The 19010-nt window shown below is 40.3% G+C and overlaps 3 protein-coding genes and 1 long non-coding RNA gene across 5 annotated transcripts; 1 reads left to right on the forward strand and 3 right to left on the reverse strand.

Annotated features, from left to right (window-relative positions):
* Nucleotides 1–1527: 1527 nt before the first annotated feature.
* Nucleotides 1528–2197, reverse strand: LOC122772948. The gene is made up of 3 exons (XR_006360841.1): nucleotides 2115–2197; nucleotides 1715–1845; nucleotides 1528–1633 (listed from the first exon to the last, which is right to left on the reverse strand). It is a non-coding gene; the product is annotated as an uncharacterized LOC122772948 (long non-coding RNA).
* Nucleotides 2198–7923: 5726 nt separating this feature from the next.
* Nucleotides 7924–10067, reverse strand: LOC122773542 (the record flags this gene model as incomplete). The annotated part of the gene is made up of 5 exons (XM_044032303.1): nucleotides 10055–10067; nucleotides 9748–9971; nucleotides 9020–9178; nucleotides 8318–8497; nucleotides 7924–7977 (listed from the first exon to the last, which is right to left on the reverse strand). Coding segments are annotated over exons 1-5 (630 nt in total), but the record flags the coding sequence as incomplete, so codon positions are not given.
* A 2640-nt stretch (nucleotides 10068–12707) lies between these two features.
* Nucleotides 12708–14727, forward strand: zgc:162608 (uncharacterized protein LOC100037332 homolog). The gene is made up of 4 exons (XM_044031541.1): nucleotides 12708–12728; nucleotides 12875–12933; nucleotides 13011–13104; nucleotides 13198–14727. Exons 2-4 carry the CDS (start codon nucleotides 12885–12887, stop codon nucleotides 14057–14059), a joined length of 1005 nt encoding a protein of 334 aa, XP_043887476.1. The 5' UTR covers nucleotides 12708–12728; nucleotides 12875–12884; the 3' UTR covers nucleotides 14060–14727.
* LOC122773131 (zona pellucida-like domain-containing protein 1) lies at nucleotides 14216–19010 on the reverse strand. 2 transcript variants are annotated; one of them, XM_044031539.1, is made up of 11 exons: nucleotides 18992–19010; nucleotides 18591–18701; nucleotides 18206–18432; nucleotides 17833–18023; nucleotides 17617–17689; nucleotides 16681–16778; nucleotides 16468–16551; nucleotides 16187–16358; nucleotides 14837–14936; nucleotides 14724–14747; nucleotides 14216–14619 (listed from the first exon to the last, which is right to left on the reverse strand). In XM_044031539.1, exons 2-11 carry the CDS (start codon nucleotides 18682–18684, stop codon nucleotides 14531–14533), a joined length of 1152 nt encoding a protein of 383 aa, XP_043887474.1. In that variant the 5' UTR covers nucleotides 18685–18701; nucleotides 18992–19010; the 3' UTR covers nucleotides 14216–14530. The 2 variants fall into 2 exon arrangements, with proteins under 2 accessions (XP_043887474.1, XP_043887475.1); XM_044031540.1 differs by lacking the exon at nucleotides 18992–19010 and having other exon boundaries at nucleotides 18591–18771.

Here is a 19010-nt window from a genome sequence, read left to right on the forward strand (position 1 = left end):
ACTGAAGATTTGATTCAAGTTACTTTTACACTGTCACGTGTCATCAAGCTGAGCATTTTATCTGTTAAAGTATGCCGTTTAGACTCCATAACATAATGCCGCACTTTGTGCTCAGTACAAACTGAGCACAAGGTTTGTGTGCACCTTGACATCGGAGACCTGAAACACTTCAAATTAAACTGTATTAGAATTAGAAATACTATCATATTTTGAAATAGGAAATGAAAATGTTTTGTAGAAATACACGTTCTGTGAAACTGCACTGTGGGTCAATTTGTAACAATGATGTGGTCTTCTGTAGCTGTAAGTTGTCAGTAAAATTCAGATCACTTCTCCTTCATACTTGCATTTCCTTATTTCCATTATTTCCAGCTAATTTTTAACAAATAAATCAACCCTATGCAGTTATAGTAAGAATAGCGACCAAATGCAAATGCAATTAGTGATCTGTTGTAGCTTTTCACAGTTCTATAGTCTCCATCATACATATTCACATGCTGAAACTGCTCACAGATATTACCTGTACAAGAGCTGGTTGTAAACACCAAGGTCGAGCTTGCTGGATCATAGGCCACATTGCCAGCAATGGGCATAACTCGGCCAGTCTGCGGATGCAGGAAGAAATCGGTTGGCACTGCTGTGGTGTGGCAGCTGCTCAGCAACATATGGGCATGAGCATTTGGTTTGATAAGGCCTGTGACTGGATCACAATGAAGTGCCCGGCAGACACGCAGGGACCCATCAGGACCTGCAGTGTGGCAGAAGGAGAACAGGTCTGTGAGCATTATCCAAGCTGTTTTGGATTACAGCTGGACCACACACTGTGCATGCAGTGTTCTGTGCTGATTTTGTCACTTAGTAGAGCACTGTAAGTGAAGAAGCATGAATCAAGCAAGAGATAACATTGGTGGGATAGCTATGAATGTTCATAATTCATTTTGTGAAATATTGTTGTTGGAGAGAAGAATTATAATGTAAAATAAGTGACTTCAGTTGAATTTTCATTTCAGCTGTCCATTACATTTAGATCTAATGTCACTTTCAAATGAGGTTTATTTGATTTTATAGTAAGCATACATCACAGGCTGTGAGACTGGACAAACTATATGACTTAATTGAATGACTTAATATGACTTAATTGAAAAAAAACTTGAGTAGCTGGAGTATCTGTATATTTTAAGATTAAATTATAAAAGTTAGAACTTTGTATATTATACAATGCCTCACACAACTGAAATACATTTGTTGACAAAAATTCAACTAACTACCAAACAGTATACTATTATTGTCCATGTATTAAACCATTTCTTTTCATTCTTTATATTAACAACACACATAATTTGTTTCCTATTTCCACTTCAATGACAAGACATGATTGTTATTGCAGTGCATCATTTTAACAACAGGTGGTGTTGTTTCCCTAAGATTAAAAGTCAGCACTCATGACTGATTTTACTCAGAGGTGATGGACTCACCAAAGATGTGCTCTTTGGTCAGCACAGTTCCAGAGTCTGGGCAAAGAAGCTTGGCTCCTGTTCCCTCACCCAATAATTCCCAGGCGCCCTGACGCTGACACGCTCCTGATAGAAGCTCTCCCATCTCATCCACCAGGGATGTTATCCTCTGTAACACACTGAAGGTAGAAAACATCAGTATGTTAGAGGATTTATGTTGTGCTGACATTTTTAAAAAAATCTATAAATGAAAGCTTTACTTTTGCTGGTGTGCTTCACAAAATGACTGGTTGGTGTTATAAATCCTGGACAGTAATCTGTTGCACTCTCTGAGATGAGCCGTAAACACACCGTGGACTCTCTGCTGGGCTCGTTGCTCTTCCCTCAGAACCTAAAGAAAAACATTCCTGATTTTACATACTAACATAACTAAAAAAAAGTTGCTGTCAAAGACAAGTCACTTCTTAAGTAGAATTAGAAATTATGTTCCTATAGTAGCTCATTGTAATTGTAAGAACTTACTGACTTTATTGAGCTTATAAAACAGTGGCAAAAGAAAATCATAATTTCAGGCATACTGTTGCAGACCAAAAATAATAATTTTGTTTCAAATGTTTTACATGAGACATTGCTGGGTGTATAGATGGGAAAAATGTAAACCTGTAGCTGACTTTCCAGCAGAGTTCTTAATTTTGAGGCCAGAGTCTTTCGTCGCACCACCTCCCTCTCCACCTCCCTCTGGATCCTCTCACAGCCCTCCCCCATTGTCTCCTGTGTGAGCAGGCGTGGGTGGAGTGGCTGCAGTTTCCCGAGCACTCCCTGGTATAAGTCCTTTACCTTGATGCACACAAGACATGTACAGTACATGAAATGTCTACCACCCAAACATCACAAACGGGTATTAATCAAACCACACATCTCACTCCACCCTATGCGGCTAGCACACCCTTAACCAACTGATGAGACTTACATGTTTTTGGGATAACACAGCTAAATGTCCCATCTCCTTTTACATCTTTATCACCTCAGTTACCTGTCCTGAGGGCTGTAACAACAGCCAAAGTCAACAATTTGATGATACACACAGGAAGAGCCGTGCAACTAAAAACAGATGCACTCAAATGATGACATCCAATCTTTGTCAAAAGACTTGAACATTGTGAATGGGATAACAATAAAGACGAGATAAACTAAAAAAAAGAAGAAGAAGAAAGGGAAACATAAGAAGTAATATTGGATCAATGGATATAGAGAGCCACCTTCAAACATTGGCACTCAGACCTTGCATGAGGCCACTGGGACAAAAATAACAGAACAAGGCTAAATAAGAAGATAATGCAAGTTATATTTGTAGATTTACATTGATTTTTACCGTGACATCAAAGCTATGTGGACATAACTCATAAAAGAACATATACAGGCATACAATACATGGACATATATAGAAAACTGGCTGGATATTAAAGGATAAAGGATATTAACTATACATACAATTATCCCCCGCGTCCTCCAACTGCATTAATGTATTTATAAAAATGACTTTGTATAAAGTACCAAAAAGGATACTTGAGTAAAAGTACAAATATCTTACCAGAAAATGACTTTGGTAGAAGTAGAAGTCACTTTTTTTTACAGTATTGATTGAGTAAAAGTCTTAAAGTATATGCCATTCACTGTACTTAATTTTCTGATATAAAATGTACTTAAGAGTTGAGTGACAGTAGCTCAGTGGTAGAGTAAGTTGTCTTTCACCTGGAAGGTTGTGGGTTTGATTCCCAGCTCTGCTAGGCTATGTGTGTTCTTGGGTAAGACACTTCACCCATGTTGCTCCTGACAGCATATGAATGTTAGATGTGTTAGATGTGCGTGAATGGTGTGGCCATCAATACTAGAAAAGTATGAATACATATTCTTATCAACTTCTTTGGATTTTATATGGTAGTCACGAGTAAAAGTACACAATTTATTTAGGAAATGTAATGGAGTAAAAGTTGAAAAAAAACTGGTGCAAAAATGCTACCGATATATGAATTATGAACTTAACTGCAGTATCAAGTATTTGTTCATTGCGATGATAGAGGACATTCATTTTGTGTGTCTCAGGGAAAATAAATATTCAGAGTTTGAGAGACGAAAGTGACAAAGTCATATTCTCAACACGTTTGTGTTTAATGTTGGAGCTGCTGACCTCAGAAGTGAGGTGTCCCAGTTGTGTGGTGACAGACAGGCTCTGTTTGAGCAGCAGGCTGTAGAAGGTGTTGCTGCTGAATGCCTCCAGATCCACCTGGTGCTCATAATCCCAGAACTCCTCTAAAGGGTCACCACAGACTGAAGAGGGAGACATCATAAGAATATACAACACATTTTAAGTCATTTTATCAAGGACAATAGCTAGCAAGAGCTAAGACAAACTCCACCAAGCTATGTTAATGCTAAATGTGAAATTATCGGATTCATTACTGGGGGGGGCTTCAGGTGATCTCAGCCAATCACGGTCGATACAGTACTTTGAAAAGTTGGAGCTAGCTATACGTTTTAGCTAGTTTAAACTAGCTAGTGTCTAGCTAGTTTTACTTTCTAGCTAGTGATTGTACAGCCGGAAAATGGATATACGCGCCTTTGTTTGTTTTTTTAAAAAGCAAAATATAAATTGCCGGGTACAGCTGTGACCCAGAACTGTAAATGTCGCCACTGTGGAGATACAGCCTAGAGATACGCTCACCTGCACCCCGAGGAGGAGGAGGGATGCTGCTGCTACTGCGAGCTGCAGGAACCCGACATATAATGGTGAGTGGTTTTAACATTTAATTTTTTTAACTACCGATATCTGTAACGCCATTCTTAATGACGTCACAGATATCTGCAGGTCAGTATTTACTAGTCAAAATGACGTCAAAGATAGCTGCAGTTCTGTTTTAACGAGATAAAATGACGTCACAGATGGCTGCAGTTCTGTTTTAACGAGATAAAATGACGTCACAGATGGCTGCAGTTCAATTTTTACTTGCCAGAATGACGTCACTTTTGCCATTCATGTGTATGGGGTTTGTCTACCTACAATCTATAATGTCATTATGACTAGTCACAAAGTTCGAGATATCTACAATTTCAGTCTGTCTATCTAAAGTTAATTCAAGATATCTAAAAACTAGTAAAAAAAAGAGTGAGTTTACAGCGGGATAATGACTTTAAGCACTTTGTTCTCGGTGTTGTGAATATAAAGAAAATTCCTGCACTTATAACTTTTTGTTAAGGTCTATATATACTCCGCTCTCCATCTCTCTCTCCCAGGGCTGCACGAAAAGAATGATGTCATTATTTTTCTTGCAGCTTGTTCTTGACACATCTGGAATAGAACTGTATTATTGTGTGGTGTCTGACAACTATTGTGTGATTAGCCAGAAAGGAGTTCTGCACTTGAGTTTCGCGTGAAGTATGAAATGTCCTGACCAGAACTAACTTTGTTCTTGTTCTTGCCACCCCAAGAACAAGAACACATTTATTTTTTCTTGCAGAGTATGTGCAGACAGCGTTCGTGATGTATCACTATATGTTTGTTGTGAGTGTGTGTGAGCACAGCTGGTCCCTTTTAAATTCGAGATGGACTGATAGACTGCGTGATGAAATCTGTCTTATTATTTGTTTTCACAAATTCAGCCTGCTTGTTTTAAGTGGTTGTTTGTATTCAAAACTATGGGTGTGCTGAATTATACAGATGGAAAGAAGATGTTAGGGAAGAGAGAGAGAGTGACGTTTTTCAGCTTTTATCATGTCACTCTTCCCCTGTTTATTAATACTGGTAATAATTGCAATTAAACTGCTTTATGGTGACGGTTTGTGAAGGTATGTAACCATAAAGCAGTATGATCGTCGGTCATAAGCCGTATTCTCACTCAGTGCCTATGCTTTTGGAGTGGATTTGATGATAATGCATGCACATAAGCTTCAGAAAACAATGCCGTTAAGATCATGTTTGTAACATTTAGGAGGGTTTATTGGCTGAAACTGAATATACTAGCCACATATTACATAATAGATGTCACTAAATCTTACTATTGACTCCAAGGTCTTGTTTCTCGAATCCTTTCACTGGCAGGTGTTGTGCTTTAGTTGGCAAGTGTTGTGCTTTTGTTTCAAAACCATGTGTCTTTTCAAGACCATTATACAAATATATTATAAATGATTACTAAAAAAAAACTTTACTTTGTTATTTTTGTCATTTGAAATAATTTCCCTTGTCAAGTGTATTCCTTTTTACTGTTACTCACTGCACATGGTATGAAGTCAATGACAGGAGCTTTTTCAAGTGCAATTGGATGGGTGGGTGGGTGCAATGCCCAAGGGTCAGCTGTCAGTGTTATATAAAGGGTTTTCAGAGACAAACCATGTGTGCGTGTGTCTCTGTGCAGTGTTTGTGTGTGTCAATAATGTAAATTGTGTAACTGTTGGCCTTTAGGATTTCTAAAAACGGTGGTCATGTGATTGTGTGTCATATCTGTGGTTACAGCGACAGTAACGCACCTGCTTGAATGGAGTCTTGTGTCATTCTGATTTGCTGGCTACGGTGAGTCTTCCTAAGTGAGATCACCCTTGAACCTTTTGATGAGTAGTCATCCATGCGGTAGGCCAACTGCAATAAGCGATACCGTGCTCTGATTGGCTTCTTCTCTGGCCATCCATATTCACGAAACAGTATCTAGATGTGGGATATATTTATGATTTACCTGTTGAATTTAACAGATATTGGTAGTGCATATTCATGTAACATCACTAACCAGGGCTGTGACGCATAAACACAGGATGACCACAGCTCCGAATAGCAATCCTCCGGTCACCATCCAATCTGGGCGAAGTAACAGGTTGCTTCTCCTACGGATTCCCACCCTAGTCACATGGCGAGGGATGGTGGGGAAGAAGGGGCCAGGCTCATAACACTGGGCCCCTGCAGGCATCACCCGTACATACTGAGTAAGAAGAACACATTGAAGTCAATGTGATCTATTCATTGCATGTGTATGTATTTGATTAGGATCTAATTGTTTAAACAACCATAAAAGTTGGCAGCTTTACTATCTGCATTTGAGGCAAAATCCTCTGTCCTTAAACCCTCAGTTCTTGAAACATCTCCCCTTAAAACTGTTTTACAGGGAATTAATGCAGAATAAAACAAAACAATGGGGGAGTGAAAATATGGCCTTTCACATTTCATAAGGAGGTTCTTCAAAGCACTGTATTTAATGATGTAATTTTGTGAGGAATGTTAGATGAAGTTGAACTGACACTGCATACACTACACATTTAAGCCTTAAATGTTTTTTTTTGTTATTTGAAATGTAGTTACCAAGCGTTTGTGCTGATTGCTGCTCAGAGTAAAGACATGCACACCAGGCTGATTAAAGACCATGGAGAAGAAGCTGGGTGGGGTCCAAGACAAAGTCATCTCCTCTTTAAGCTGTCTAAATGCACCCCAGTCAAAGTCACTGTTAGTGTTGTACAGGCTGTCTCTGAAAGACAAGACAATATAGGGATTGAGGTCAAGTGTCCAGCAAGTTTTATAGAAGACAAATGGATCATGCGCTTGACTTACAGATCATACTGAGGATAGTGACGTGTGTCGACGGTAAACAGTAGAACATCACCCAGATGGAGACATGCGGTTGGGTTCAGAATTCTAGTGACACTCCTCGATTCCTTTTTAATGTCATTCTTGTTTCCTCTCATCCTGCTAGAATTAATTTCCATACCAACATGACTGATATTTTCCACTAAGGTGAACTCCAGCAGAAACCCAGAATCTTCCTCTAAAAATCAACAGCAATTGATCTTCAGAACTATCACCATTGTCATTATTTGTCATGATTTAAAGGTCCAGTGTTCAACATATATGTGAGTTTATTTGCAGAAATTGTATATAGTATATAAGTGTAAAATCACTAAGTAATTGATTTTCCTCGCCTTACAGTAAGCCTCTTATTTGTACTGTAGGCAAAAAGGAGTTGCTTTACAGAGGCCAGCGTTTTGCAGTGTCATTTTTTGTGCAAGAAAAACAATGACGTTCTTCCTGGTATGCAGAGGCCAATGTAGTTCCCTGAACTTGGGAAAGGGAGGGGGGGCTACTCTGTAGTCTCACCATTAGATGTCAATGATTGTCACACAGTGGACCTTAAATAATGGCAAAATACTGAGATATTACAAACCAGCTGAGCTATGGGATTCCCGCCATGTGGTGACAGGAAAAAGTTTCTGAAGTTCCTTTGGGAGGCCGCTCAAGAGGCCAAGGAAGCCCTTGTCTTCAAAAAGACGGGAACAAGAGAGAAAGTATGAAGGCACAAAGAAATGTGTTGCCCAACAGATAAGCAATTCTGTTTTTGTTTGTGCGTATGACTGCATGTCTCTCTCCACCTGTTGTCAAAACAATGTAGACGGGATGTGAGACTTTGTGGTGGCTGTTGCACTCCAGATTCCCCTGGGAGTCCCACTGTTTAAAAGCTGTCTCCAGCAAGCTGCCAGAGACGCCTGACACCTGCACACACAATAACACTGTTTACCATTTATAGGTCACAACAACACAAGAGACGCTTGCATCAATCTTTCACTACTGGTGCCATAAAGACATAATTGTGCATCAGGTAGCTTGGCATATACTATTCTTTGTGCTTATCCTCAGACACTTGGAAATGTAGTGTAGATTTGTGTTAGAGGTAAACTTGGATGGATAAGAACCTCATGTCCAATGGCTATGTCAATTTTTATTGACCCCAATTACAAGTTTATGCGTGTGCTTTTCGTTTCTGCATTTTTTTCCTTTTAAGGGATGAGTATGAAGAGTTGTCCTTTGTGAATCTGAATCTGCCTTTGCTCACCTTACTGTCAAAGCTCCACACCAGTTCCATATCTCCCCTGGCCTGGCATTGGAGCTGCAGCTCTGCAGCCGACCTGTTCCTGCACAGACTGCCACATGCAGCTCTTCCAGGAGGCTCTCTACAGACACACAGACCCAGCTCTCTATCATAGCCCTGGTAGTCTTCTGCAGATTGGCACACCTGCAGCAAATTAACCAGTGTAAATCTAATATCAGCAAAGAGCTTCAAAAGTCAAATTGTTTATAAAATAAAAACCCAAAAACAATCCAGCAGTGGTTATTTCTCTCTACTTGGATGGGATTTGTAGAAAAAGTGGTAGAAACCCAACTTATGCTGAGTCTGTGTTACTAGGTGAAGGGGCATTTGTACCAAAGGTTAATATGAAGGAGAAAAATAAACAATGCATCCGCAGACCTTGCTAAAAGGCCAACACAAACACAAGAGTATGTTTATAGTTAATATTAAGTGGAGCTATCCCTAGAAGCCCATACATGATAAGCTCATGACAAGTTCATGTAGGGAAAGGGCAAAGACATCTGGGTTGTGCTCATTTCCCCTGACATCTGCAAACAGACTTCAGAGTTTACGACTTTAACCTTAAAGCAGGAAGTTTTCCGTTAATTGCTATTTTGTGACAGTACCACTCCTCTTTAGTGTGTACTGCATAGTGTGGACTTGGGAATAGGACGTGAACGTGCTGACCTGTCTGCAGTGTAGTGACCACTGATGTTTGTCCAGACAGTCTCCATGCTGTGTACGTGTTTGTCCGTCTCTGCAGACTTCATACCGTTTGTGTACACAAACATCTCCATTGTTGGCAGGTTGGTAGCCAATGGTACATTGACACCATCCATTACTGATCTGCAGAAAAGGCAACAAGGTCCAGACACTCATGATTGCTATGTTGTGGTTTGATAAGGTACCTAATATGCTGAATCACTGACTCTAAACACATCTCCCTTCTGTCCTTCCTTCTATTATCCCTCCTTAGCAGCCCTTTACAATAAGGGACACAAAAAAGAAATTAGGCATGAGTCATTACTTAATCATTAACTAATGATTACCTACTTATATTGGATACCTTTTTTGTGAACATTATTGTAAATCTCTGATAAAAACAAAATCTCATTCTCCTGACTATGAGTTGATGAGTAGAAGACTCTAAGCTTGTGCAGCCTCGAAAACAAGACCCTGCTGTGAGGTAACTTAATCTAGAGCGCTTTCACCATGAAGAGATTGTTTAGGCTAATGTTACTGACAGTGAAGAGGCTCTTATGACTATATCCGTTTGCTCACTGTGTCCTAAGATTCAAGGATGACACACACACAAAACACCATTGGTTTGAAAAAGAAAAAAGTTATTCTTTTGGATCATATATACACACATGGAGCATATAGAAGCGACTATATGTCATGTGATAAACCGTCACCTGAAAACTCTGTCCCTCTCCTGGGCAGATGCATGTGTCCTGTCCTGGGAGAGGCTGCTGAGCCATGGGACCACAGAAGTAGGGGGAAGACAAACCTGGTCTGGGACAGTAGTGGTGGGGAGGACACTTCAGACAGTTGTCAATGGACAAAGCATCCGTAGCTGGTCCATAGGTCCCCTTAGGACAAGAAAATGGACTGATGCTCCCCACTGGGCAGTAGAAACCTAAGAAGAACAATGGAGGACATTCTGGTGGTGGTGTAGTGTCTCAAAGGGGTATTTTAGGATTTCTGGGACCCATAGCTTACGGCATACCAACATAATTACAATAAATGGTACAATCATTGCATGGATTGTGCAGTGGTAACAGTAGGTTACTGCACCAATCAAGTCAACCCGAGGGTTATTGATGTGCTTTGTTCTGTATACTGTTCTGTGAGATGATCACATTGAAATGCATGGAACCATATTTCAGTTTTGACTGCAGCTAATTTTGTGATGTTGAAACCCAATGCCACCAAACTTGTTTGGGCAACTTTGCAAGGAGATGATGGACAGCTATTTGATTTCTTTGAATGCAAACCATTCTTATGGCATCTATCTTGTACAAATGTCAGTGCGCTTTATGCGCCATTGGTGTTAGTAATGTACAGGAGTTTTTGTCCAAATGCTTACTGGAAGCATTTTGGATTCTTAATTAAACACATGGTTAATCCTTGTGAAAGCATGCTGTCCTTTGAAAACAACATTTGATAATAATCATAAGAATACAAACCTATAATAGTCAAAGCAGGGGGATATGTATTATTTTTATTATAAATTCCACAGCATGCAGTGAATATGGCTTACCTTGCTGGCAGGAAAGCTTTTCCTGGTCATGTTGACTGAAGTTTTTTGTATGTGCCAGAGTTAGCAGCGCAGTTGAAAACAGCCACCTTAATAACCATCTGCATGTCCTTTGCATGGTAATTTTGTCCACCAGATTCAGCACAGGGCAGGCCAGACTACCCAGACTCGAGGAGAAAATTTTAATCCTTCACCCTGGGTCTGTAAATAGCCTCTTGGTGGCCTGTCTTGCTTTTGTCATAGCCAAAAATATATAGTTACTGTAGGGAACCTGCTATCTTCATAAACATCTTCTGTGTGCTGGGGTTCCACATGCATAACTTGATCTGCCTGTTGGTAGACTGAGCTGAAAGGCAAGTTGCAGGCTTGTTGGTCTGCACAATTTTCAATGTGTTGCTGAATGATTTATAAAGCCAATGAGCTTAGGTGACAGTGACAGGGACTGGGACTGCTTGCTGATGGAAAGCAGCAGTGAAAACAGAGAGAGGCCACCTGATGCTGCCAGATCGCATTACTGCATTTCTTTTTCTCAATCCTAGCATGAAACTGATTAATGATTTGGCTCCCAATGTACATCATCACACATCTTTGCTTGAACTTTGTGCCTCACAGAAACTGTTGAACTCACACCACAGACATCTGCTCAGGTACTTCCTGTGTTTAAATAGCTTTCAACTTCACCTGTGAATGAATCAATTTCAACAAAACACACAGTGAACATAGTTACTGTGCTATTAGATTTTTTTAATTAGATTCTGTTGTTTGTTTTGTGTTTACTTACTAGTTACTACTACTTACTAGGTATTGGTCTTTCGTCTCCATGGTAAGTAAATGACTATGGTCAAGGATTGTGTAGCTAGCATTGATTGTTTTGTAAGCTTTTGGTAGATAGCTGAGATTATTCCCCCACTGCAAAGTGGAATGAAACAGATTTAACATACAATGATGTTAAGTGCATGTAGCATTTAATAATGCAGTCAAGCACAAAGCAGTGTGCCATTCTGTGTTTTCTATAGTAACCAACTCACTCTCAACTCTTCCTATATTGAAATAAATGTTGGACTTTGAATCACTGGAATAACCTACATATTTCATCTCGGTAGCCATGAACTCTGATCCTCTAGTGACGATTTGTAACTTACCTAACTAAAGAGGATTCAACTTTCCCCCACATATCCATGTCACTGGTGGGAAAACACTCCATGTTACATTTGCAATTGGCAAAAAAGGATTATTAGATAGACAGGAAATACAACCTTTGTGCAACTGATTATGAAATGAGGAAAGCAAAAACACCTCACATTGCTCTGACATAAGCATGTGCTTCAGTAATCTACTGACAACTGTTAATTCTTATTTTTAATTTTTAAGAGGAAACACAAAGTGCAGTTTATTGGCAATGTTTATCCAGGCTGTTGCGAGCTGTTCTGTCCTGACATGGAGCACAAACAATCCAAGATGCCAAGTTTGCCGCATCCAAAAAACAAAACAAAAAACAATGATGGTTAATGCTCAATGAGTTGTACCCGAACTGGATACATAGACGTCTTGCACAATTGAACATATCCATAGCAGCGAGCGCGAAAGGACCCCTTCATATCTTGCATAATGCTTAAAAAGCCAAAAAAACAGGCACAGTTGATCAAACAAGTGACCCCAATCTAAACTGACCCATTATGTAATTCTGGTTCCTGGCAAAGTGACATCAAAACCAAAAGCGACTGTGGGCTCACAATCTTGAACTTGATGAATCTTTGGGGTCGCTCCAGGAAACTTATAGTGGACTTTTAGCTTTAGATTGCAAATATGTTATTTTTATTGGCAGTGGTGCTGTGTCGTTATGATGTTATTCTTATTGTTTCACACAAGTCATAATGGTATAGTCTCATTTCAAGACTTTATTTCAAAATGTCAATATTTCCATATTGACATTTCATACAGTCAATAATAACATAATGTTACGTTTTTATCTTCGACTCTGCGCGAGTGTACGAGAGAGAGAGTTGTTCTGTCATCCCTGTGACCTTCCACGTGTTGAATGTTGACACAGGCAGAGTTTGGGCAGCCACTCTGATAACAAGGACCTTTATAAGTCAGAAGAGGGGAGTAGTCAGTCTGCAGATCCTTGCTCCTCAGGTAAAGGCCAGCCACTCTTTTACATATTGATATTCTTTTCCTCTATCTTCAGCTAAGACGCACATCTATGTAAAGTAAAAATTCACATATTTCATGTAATTTGTTCATTCAAGTGAGGTATTTTTCTCTCACCTGTTCCTCCACAGAGAAACAAATATGCATCTGAAAGTTGTGATCTTCGCCCTGTCATTCTTGACAGTTTCAGGTATCAATTAGTCATTGAATGTTGTGAAATAACTTTATTTTTAAGTGTTTTCTAAATGTCTAATCCTTATTCCATAGCATACCCATTCCACCTTAACCCCAGGGGAGCAATCTGGATTGATTCAAAGTCCAACCATGCTCATGACAAGACAGTCCTCTCAAAGGATGTTGAGTAAGTCAAACCAAAGACTAGAAATAAATTCTTCTCACAGTTTGAATTGTCTCACACTTTATAATGGACATCTGTCTGCCTGTCTTTGCAAAGCAATTTCTACAAGCATCACCTTGACAGCAGCAGCCTTTACAACCAAGGAGATGATGACAACAAAAACCCAATGGCAGAGGAAATGCAGCAAAAACTCAGCGTGCAGTCTGAGTATCTGCGTACCCGTCTGCACCAAGAGCTGGCCGAGCTGCGGGAGAGGCTGTCCCCGTCTTCTACCCACCTCAGCTCCACCCTGGCAAGCATGAGGGAACGCTTGGCCCCTCTCACCCAGCAGCTCCAGAGCTCACTCAGCAGCAACACCCAAGATCTGTGTGGCCAGTTGAGCCACTATCTGCACAGCCTGGAGACAGCAGATGCCCAGGCAGAGACCAGAGCGGCTCAAAACCAGGAAGCTTTCCACTGGATGACAAATGCACTGGAGCACGGCAGCTCCAAGATGGCCGACATCATCAACGACTTCCACACTAAAACAGTCGGGGTGCTTGAACATTTGACAGAAGTCGGAACGAGTGAGGAAGAGGCAGCCAAGTCAGAGCTCTGGCCGCTAATGAGCTCCAGGTTAGGACAGGAGGTGAGTTCACTCAGAGAGGAGACACAGAACAGGGTGGGAGCTCTGAAAGCAGAACTTGATGCTCTACAAGGAAATGTGGTCCCTGTAAAGGCCGAAGTGACAGCCAGTGTGGAGCAGTTCTGCCAAAATTCAGCCTTGCAAAGCCAGTGGTTTCAGGTTCAGATGGAAAAGCTGTTTCAGGGGCTGGAGGAGGAGATGAATGTTCAAAGATCCTCCAGATTGTCTCCTCCTTCTTCTTCTTCCTCACCCATACAGCCTACTGGCTCTCTACAGGAGGAATTCTCAATTAAACTGTCTGCTCTGCTCCAGGACATTCTGCACTCGGTGTAGTGACACTGATTTGTGTCTTGTTTTTGACACTGTACCAGCTAAGTAAGGAGCATGTAAATATTTATGAATGTATAGATTTGATTGATGAATGTCAGAATATGTTTTTCTGTACCATGTGAAATTGATTCTGTATTTAGCCACTCCTTTAAAACAAGCTTGCATTTAAAGTTTATTTAGAATCTGTACAAAACATATATATCATTGTTCAATCTTGCTGAAAGAAATTGTACAACTCTCTGTACAAAGACACCTCTAAAATTGTAGATTTGTATGCAGGCTCACAGATACCACAGTATTTACTGAGTTTTCATAATCACCCTACAAGCACGTCTGGTGATCACTGACAAAATGATGCCATTATCAGATTTTCTGAGCTATGAAGTGACTGAAGACAGTAGAGACAGAGACAGTTGACCAGGACCATCAGTCAGTCAAAGAGATGAGGTCATCCTCCCGTCCAATAAAACTTCTTCAGGATGAACCAGCTGCCCAGAACCAGCAAGACAGAAGTAGCCAGACTGTCACACTTGCATCACTCTTTCCGGATGTGATGCCATTACCTGACATCGACAAGGGGAGAGTAAAGCAGATAAACAAGAACTCCCAGTTCTGAAATGTATATCTGAATGTTTGTATTTGGATTTTGTAAATAAAAAGCACTCACTGTAGCCATCTGTGTAAGACATGTCTTCGGTGAGGGAAGATAAGAGAGTAATCACAATGGTTCATTATGGTCACTGTTGGAAAAGTTTTCAATGTATTTCGAACAACTCATACCTTCTTGAGCTGTGTAAATAGGTCCGACTGAAACAGTGGCTGATTCCTTGCTTTCTTCTCCGAAAGGGGTCAAAGATCTTTTCTTCCTGGTGTTACAGGCCTGAAAAAGAACAAACTGTCAGGTTCAGGTTTATGTACGTAGCTATAGCGTTCCGGCATAAGCTTTATGTTTAATTTGTGACCTTTTGTTAGACATTTAAAGCACACACAAACGCTTCTGTGTCAGGTTTGCTCAGCTTTTCTCAGATTCTTTGGGGGATGATTGAAAACAAGCGTTACAAACTAACCTTAACCCTAACCTGTTAATGCCTAACCACCCACCCCCAAACTGTCAACTCACCCAACACACACGCACCACAGTGGTTTCTAGAAACACAGTTTTAAGTAACTCCCCGGACAAACAGCTATTTTCCATGAAATATAGCACGGCAGTCAACAGTGACGTTTACAAAAGATAAAGATATTCTGCACAGCAGTAAATGGTAATAATACAAATAAATATGGTAAATGGTAAAATAAACAACACACTATTACATTACTGATCATTTAAATGTGAGACCTGTCTGACTTCCATACACTCTCTCTTTCTTTTTTCTGTAGTAACTGTTATTATTTGTATCATTATTTTTCTTTTGTGGTTGTCCGGTGCCCCTCCAGTAGGCGACCGCCTATATGGCCTATGCCTAGAGTCGGCGCTGGCTAACTAACCCTAACCTTAACCTAACCATAATGCAAATCAGCCCTTAACTTAACCAGTTCTTTAGAAATGTGGTTCTGCCTCATTAGAACCAGGTTTTGGTCTCCGTGAGGACTACTTGTCCTGACAAGGTCAGTGTTTATGCCATAAAAGAGCAAAGTAAACACACACAAACAAATAAGCCAGGTGACGACTACAGACCACAACACCTCAGGCTGGAATTTGCCCAAATGACCTTTGTTGCTGCTATCGACGGCTTTATCTACAAAAGTTACAGAATCAGACTGAATTAGTCCCAGTCTTTTCTTGTGGCTTTGAAATGTGACAAATGCTCAACAGAAAATCTCCGACAGTCGGCTACGGCTGTAAAACAGGTTAACACTGTGTCAGAGTTGTATTATATCTGTCAGGAGAAATACTGTGATGGGGTGCCAGAGTTACTTCACCACCATGTTTTTTTTGTTTTTTTAGGGGTGGAGTGGCTCACTGGTTAAGACCGGTACTCTGTGTGCAAAAGACATCATGGTCGCAAGTTCAACTCCACCCCTGGCTGATTGTACTCAATTCCCTTGTAAGTCGCTTTGGATAAAAGCATCTGCTCATATTTTATTTTCTCCTGTACAGCCCTGTTGTATTTTGTTGACTCGACTCACAGCCAACAGGTCTTGACATTTGCTGGGCTCGCAGAGTCTCAGTATGCAGTGCAGATAGAGGCTGGACTTTGCCTGGTCACGGTGCTGTACAAAGCGGAAGGCCTCAAAGTTGAACCGCGAGAATTTGAAAACGCCGTTGCTCGTCACCTGTGTCCTTGGGTCCACTGAACAGCTGGTGGAGCACAGAGTCATTTGGTATGAATTTTAAAAAAAAAAGACATTTGAAAGATGTGCGTTTTTCTTTAATGTAGCGGGCGCCCCGACTGTGTTTGTTTCCATACCCAGCAAAGAAGTTGTGCTGCTCAGTCTGCGACAGGTTGTATGGAGTGGGAGTACTAAAGCAGTGATCCAGCAGTACGTGGAAACTGAAAACACAACAGTGGGCCAATGACTTCCTGCTTGTTTACAGCTATACTCACTTATGCATCAATATTTGTTTTACTGATTGACACATGTACGAGGCACAACCCCTCGTCCAAATGGGCTTCACTTACTTCCCAGTGAGGTTGATAGCTCTGACTTCCACATAGATGATAGTCCGTAGATCAAGTCCTGTTGAAGGTATAACCAATGGGTGGATGTAGTCGGAGTCCTAGGACCAAAAATGCATTTATTTAATTAAGTTTTGCTTATTCCATTATCGGAAAAGGAGCAGAGAGAAGAAAATCTTATTTTACCTGCCCCCTACTCGCCCATAAAACATAAACATAGGTGGTCTGTCAGTCCCTGTCAGTTATTTTAAAATGTATTTAAAAGGAACAATGTACAGCAACGCAAAACATATAGTATTATATAGAAGCACATCGTAAATGTATTCCCATTAAAAAATATATTCAAATCAAGTCAATTAGACTATACCGTGAGGGAAAGTGAGAGAGTGTGAGTTTTTCCCTCTCCACACAAATACAATTCATCTGGAGCTGCAAAACCTATTTGACCGATAACATGAAGGTAACATCATGCATAAAGTTTAAAGTATAAAAATAATAACTAGAGTCTGTTGCATTTGTGAAATGTAAGATCTACAAAAAAAACTGTTGACAAAGGAAAAGTGACCCACTTTAAAAATAAATAAAATAATGACCTGCTGGCATAAGTATGTGGATCTTGGCTTTCCATTATTTCAAACAGGTTTGTTGAGTTTGGGGAGGTTTTTAAACATCGCATTTGGCGTAGACATAGGATGTGACGCATATTTTTAGTTGAGGAAATATTGAAACACTTTTATTTATCGCCTTGATCTAAACTTAAAAAAATAAAATACAATACAATACAATACAAAACAAATACAATCATTCTTTTTTATTTTGAAGCTATAGGGAGCCACTGCAGTGGGACTGAAGAGTTGCAGACCCCTGGTATAACACAATCATGAACAGAATAACGAGACATAGCTCTTCAGTTAGTAGGGTTGAATGCATTGTACTTACGTTGAAAATGGACATTTTTAGTGAGTCAATGAAGGTTCCATTGTTTTCACTGGTAGCCACCGAGACTGAAGAGCTAAAAATCCATGGAATGGGTAGAGAGGAGGGGAAAAAACATACTCCTTATATGTATGTGTCCACAGTTCAAACCCCAAAGGACACCTTTTTTTTTTATTCTGCCTCAATAATTACACAAACAATGGAGTCCACGCTACTCACGCGGCAACCTTTGTGTTGTTCATCAGGTACTCCAGCTGGTAGCGGCAGGAGAAGTGATAGTAAAGGTCTGTGGAGTAGCTGATGATCCCCTGGTCTGATTTGGGTGTGTCAATGTACCCTGTGATTATAACTGACTGGACACTAAGGAAATTGCTGAAGGGTCCTGTGGGATCTGGAGCCTCGTCCACAATCTGTGTGACACAGCAAAAGACACATCTTTTAATGGTTTCTCATAATACAGCATTATTAGTAAAGCACTTTTTGCTTTACAAAGTGCTCTAAATCCATTTTGATTGGACACTGTTGGTGTAGTTTTCTCATCTCATCTCATCTCATCTCATCTCTCAACATCATAAACCAGGAAGCCTCTGACCTGAAGAGACTGACGACAGGGGTTATCCTGACTGTGGTTAACAGGAAGCTGGTAACGGATGACTGGAGGGCTCACACCAGTGTCCGCAGCACCGTGGCAGTCCAAATTGTTGTGGGCCCCGTTCAGGGCCAGTTCTGTTGCGTTAAAGCCCGCCCACTGAGCCGTGCACAGGTTGATCTCCAGGGTGATCGTAGAGACGCCACAGTCGACGGTCATGTCCGAGTTGACTATGAACAGAGGGAGATGGTGAAACAAAGGAGGTTTTTCAGGTTTCATTATTCCATTGGATGCAGAAGGAAAATGAAACATACAGTGATCTCTGATAAGAAGGAAGAAGTCAGACTGTTTTTTGTTATAAACATTCAATTAAAGTAAGTTAACTTACGTGGAGTCCTGTTATAATCAGAGGAGCAGTTATAAAGACACAGAGCAGGCTGAAGGAGCACAACCAGCAGAGGGAGACAAAGATAAAGACCCATGCTGTCTGTTTGAAGTCCTGGATTCAAATATTGAGAAAAAGGAACAATATAGATCAGAGAGAAAAAACCCCACAATAAAATACCTTTGTTAAGACATTTTGATAAAAAATAAATATGCCAGAGAAAATTAAGATTAAAAATGACAGAAAGTGCATTTTTTTCATAATAATAATAATAATTTTCTGTACCAAATTGCATATGCAGATGTTGTTTTAGCTGGAATGATTACAATTTTGAACTCGTTTGCTCATAATCCCTAAATTGAATGAATGAGATGAATGAAGATTCGACCTGAGGAGATTCTTACCTTAGTGGAAGCTGAGCAG

The sequence above is a fragment of the Solea senegalensis genome, linkage group LG8, assembly GCF_019176455.1.
Source record: "Solea senegalensis isolate Sse05_10M linkage group LG8, IFAPA_SoseM_1, whole genome shotgun sequence".
Classification (NCBI taxonomy): domain Eukaryota; kingdom Metazoa; phylum Chordata; class Actinopteri; order Pleuronectiformes; family Soleidae; genus Solea; species Solea senegalensis.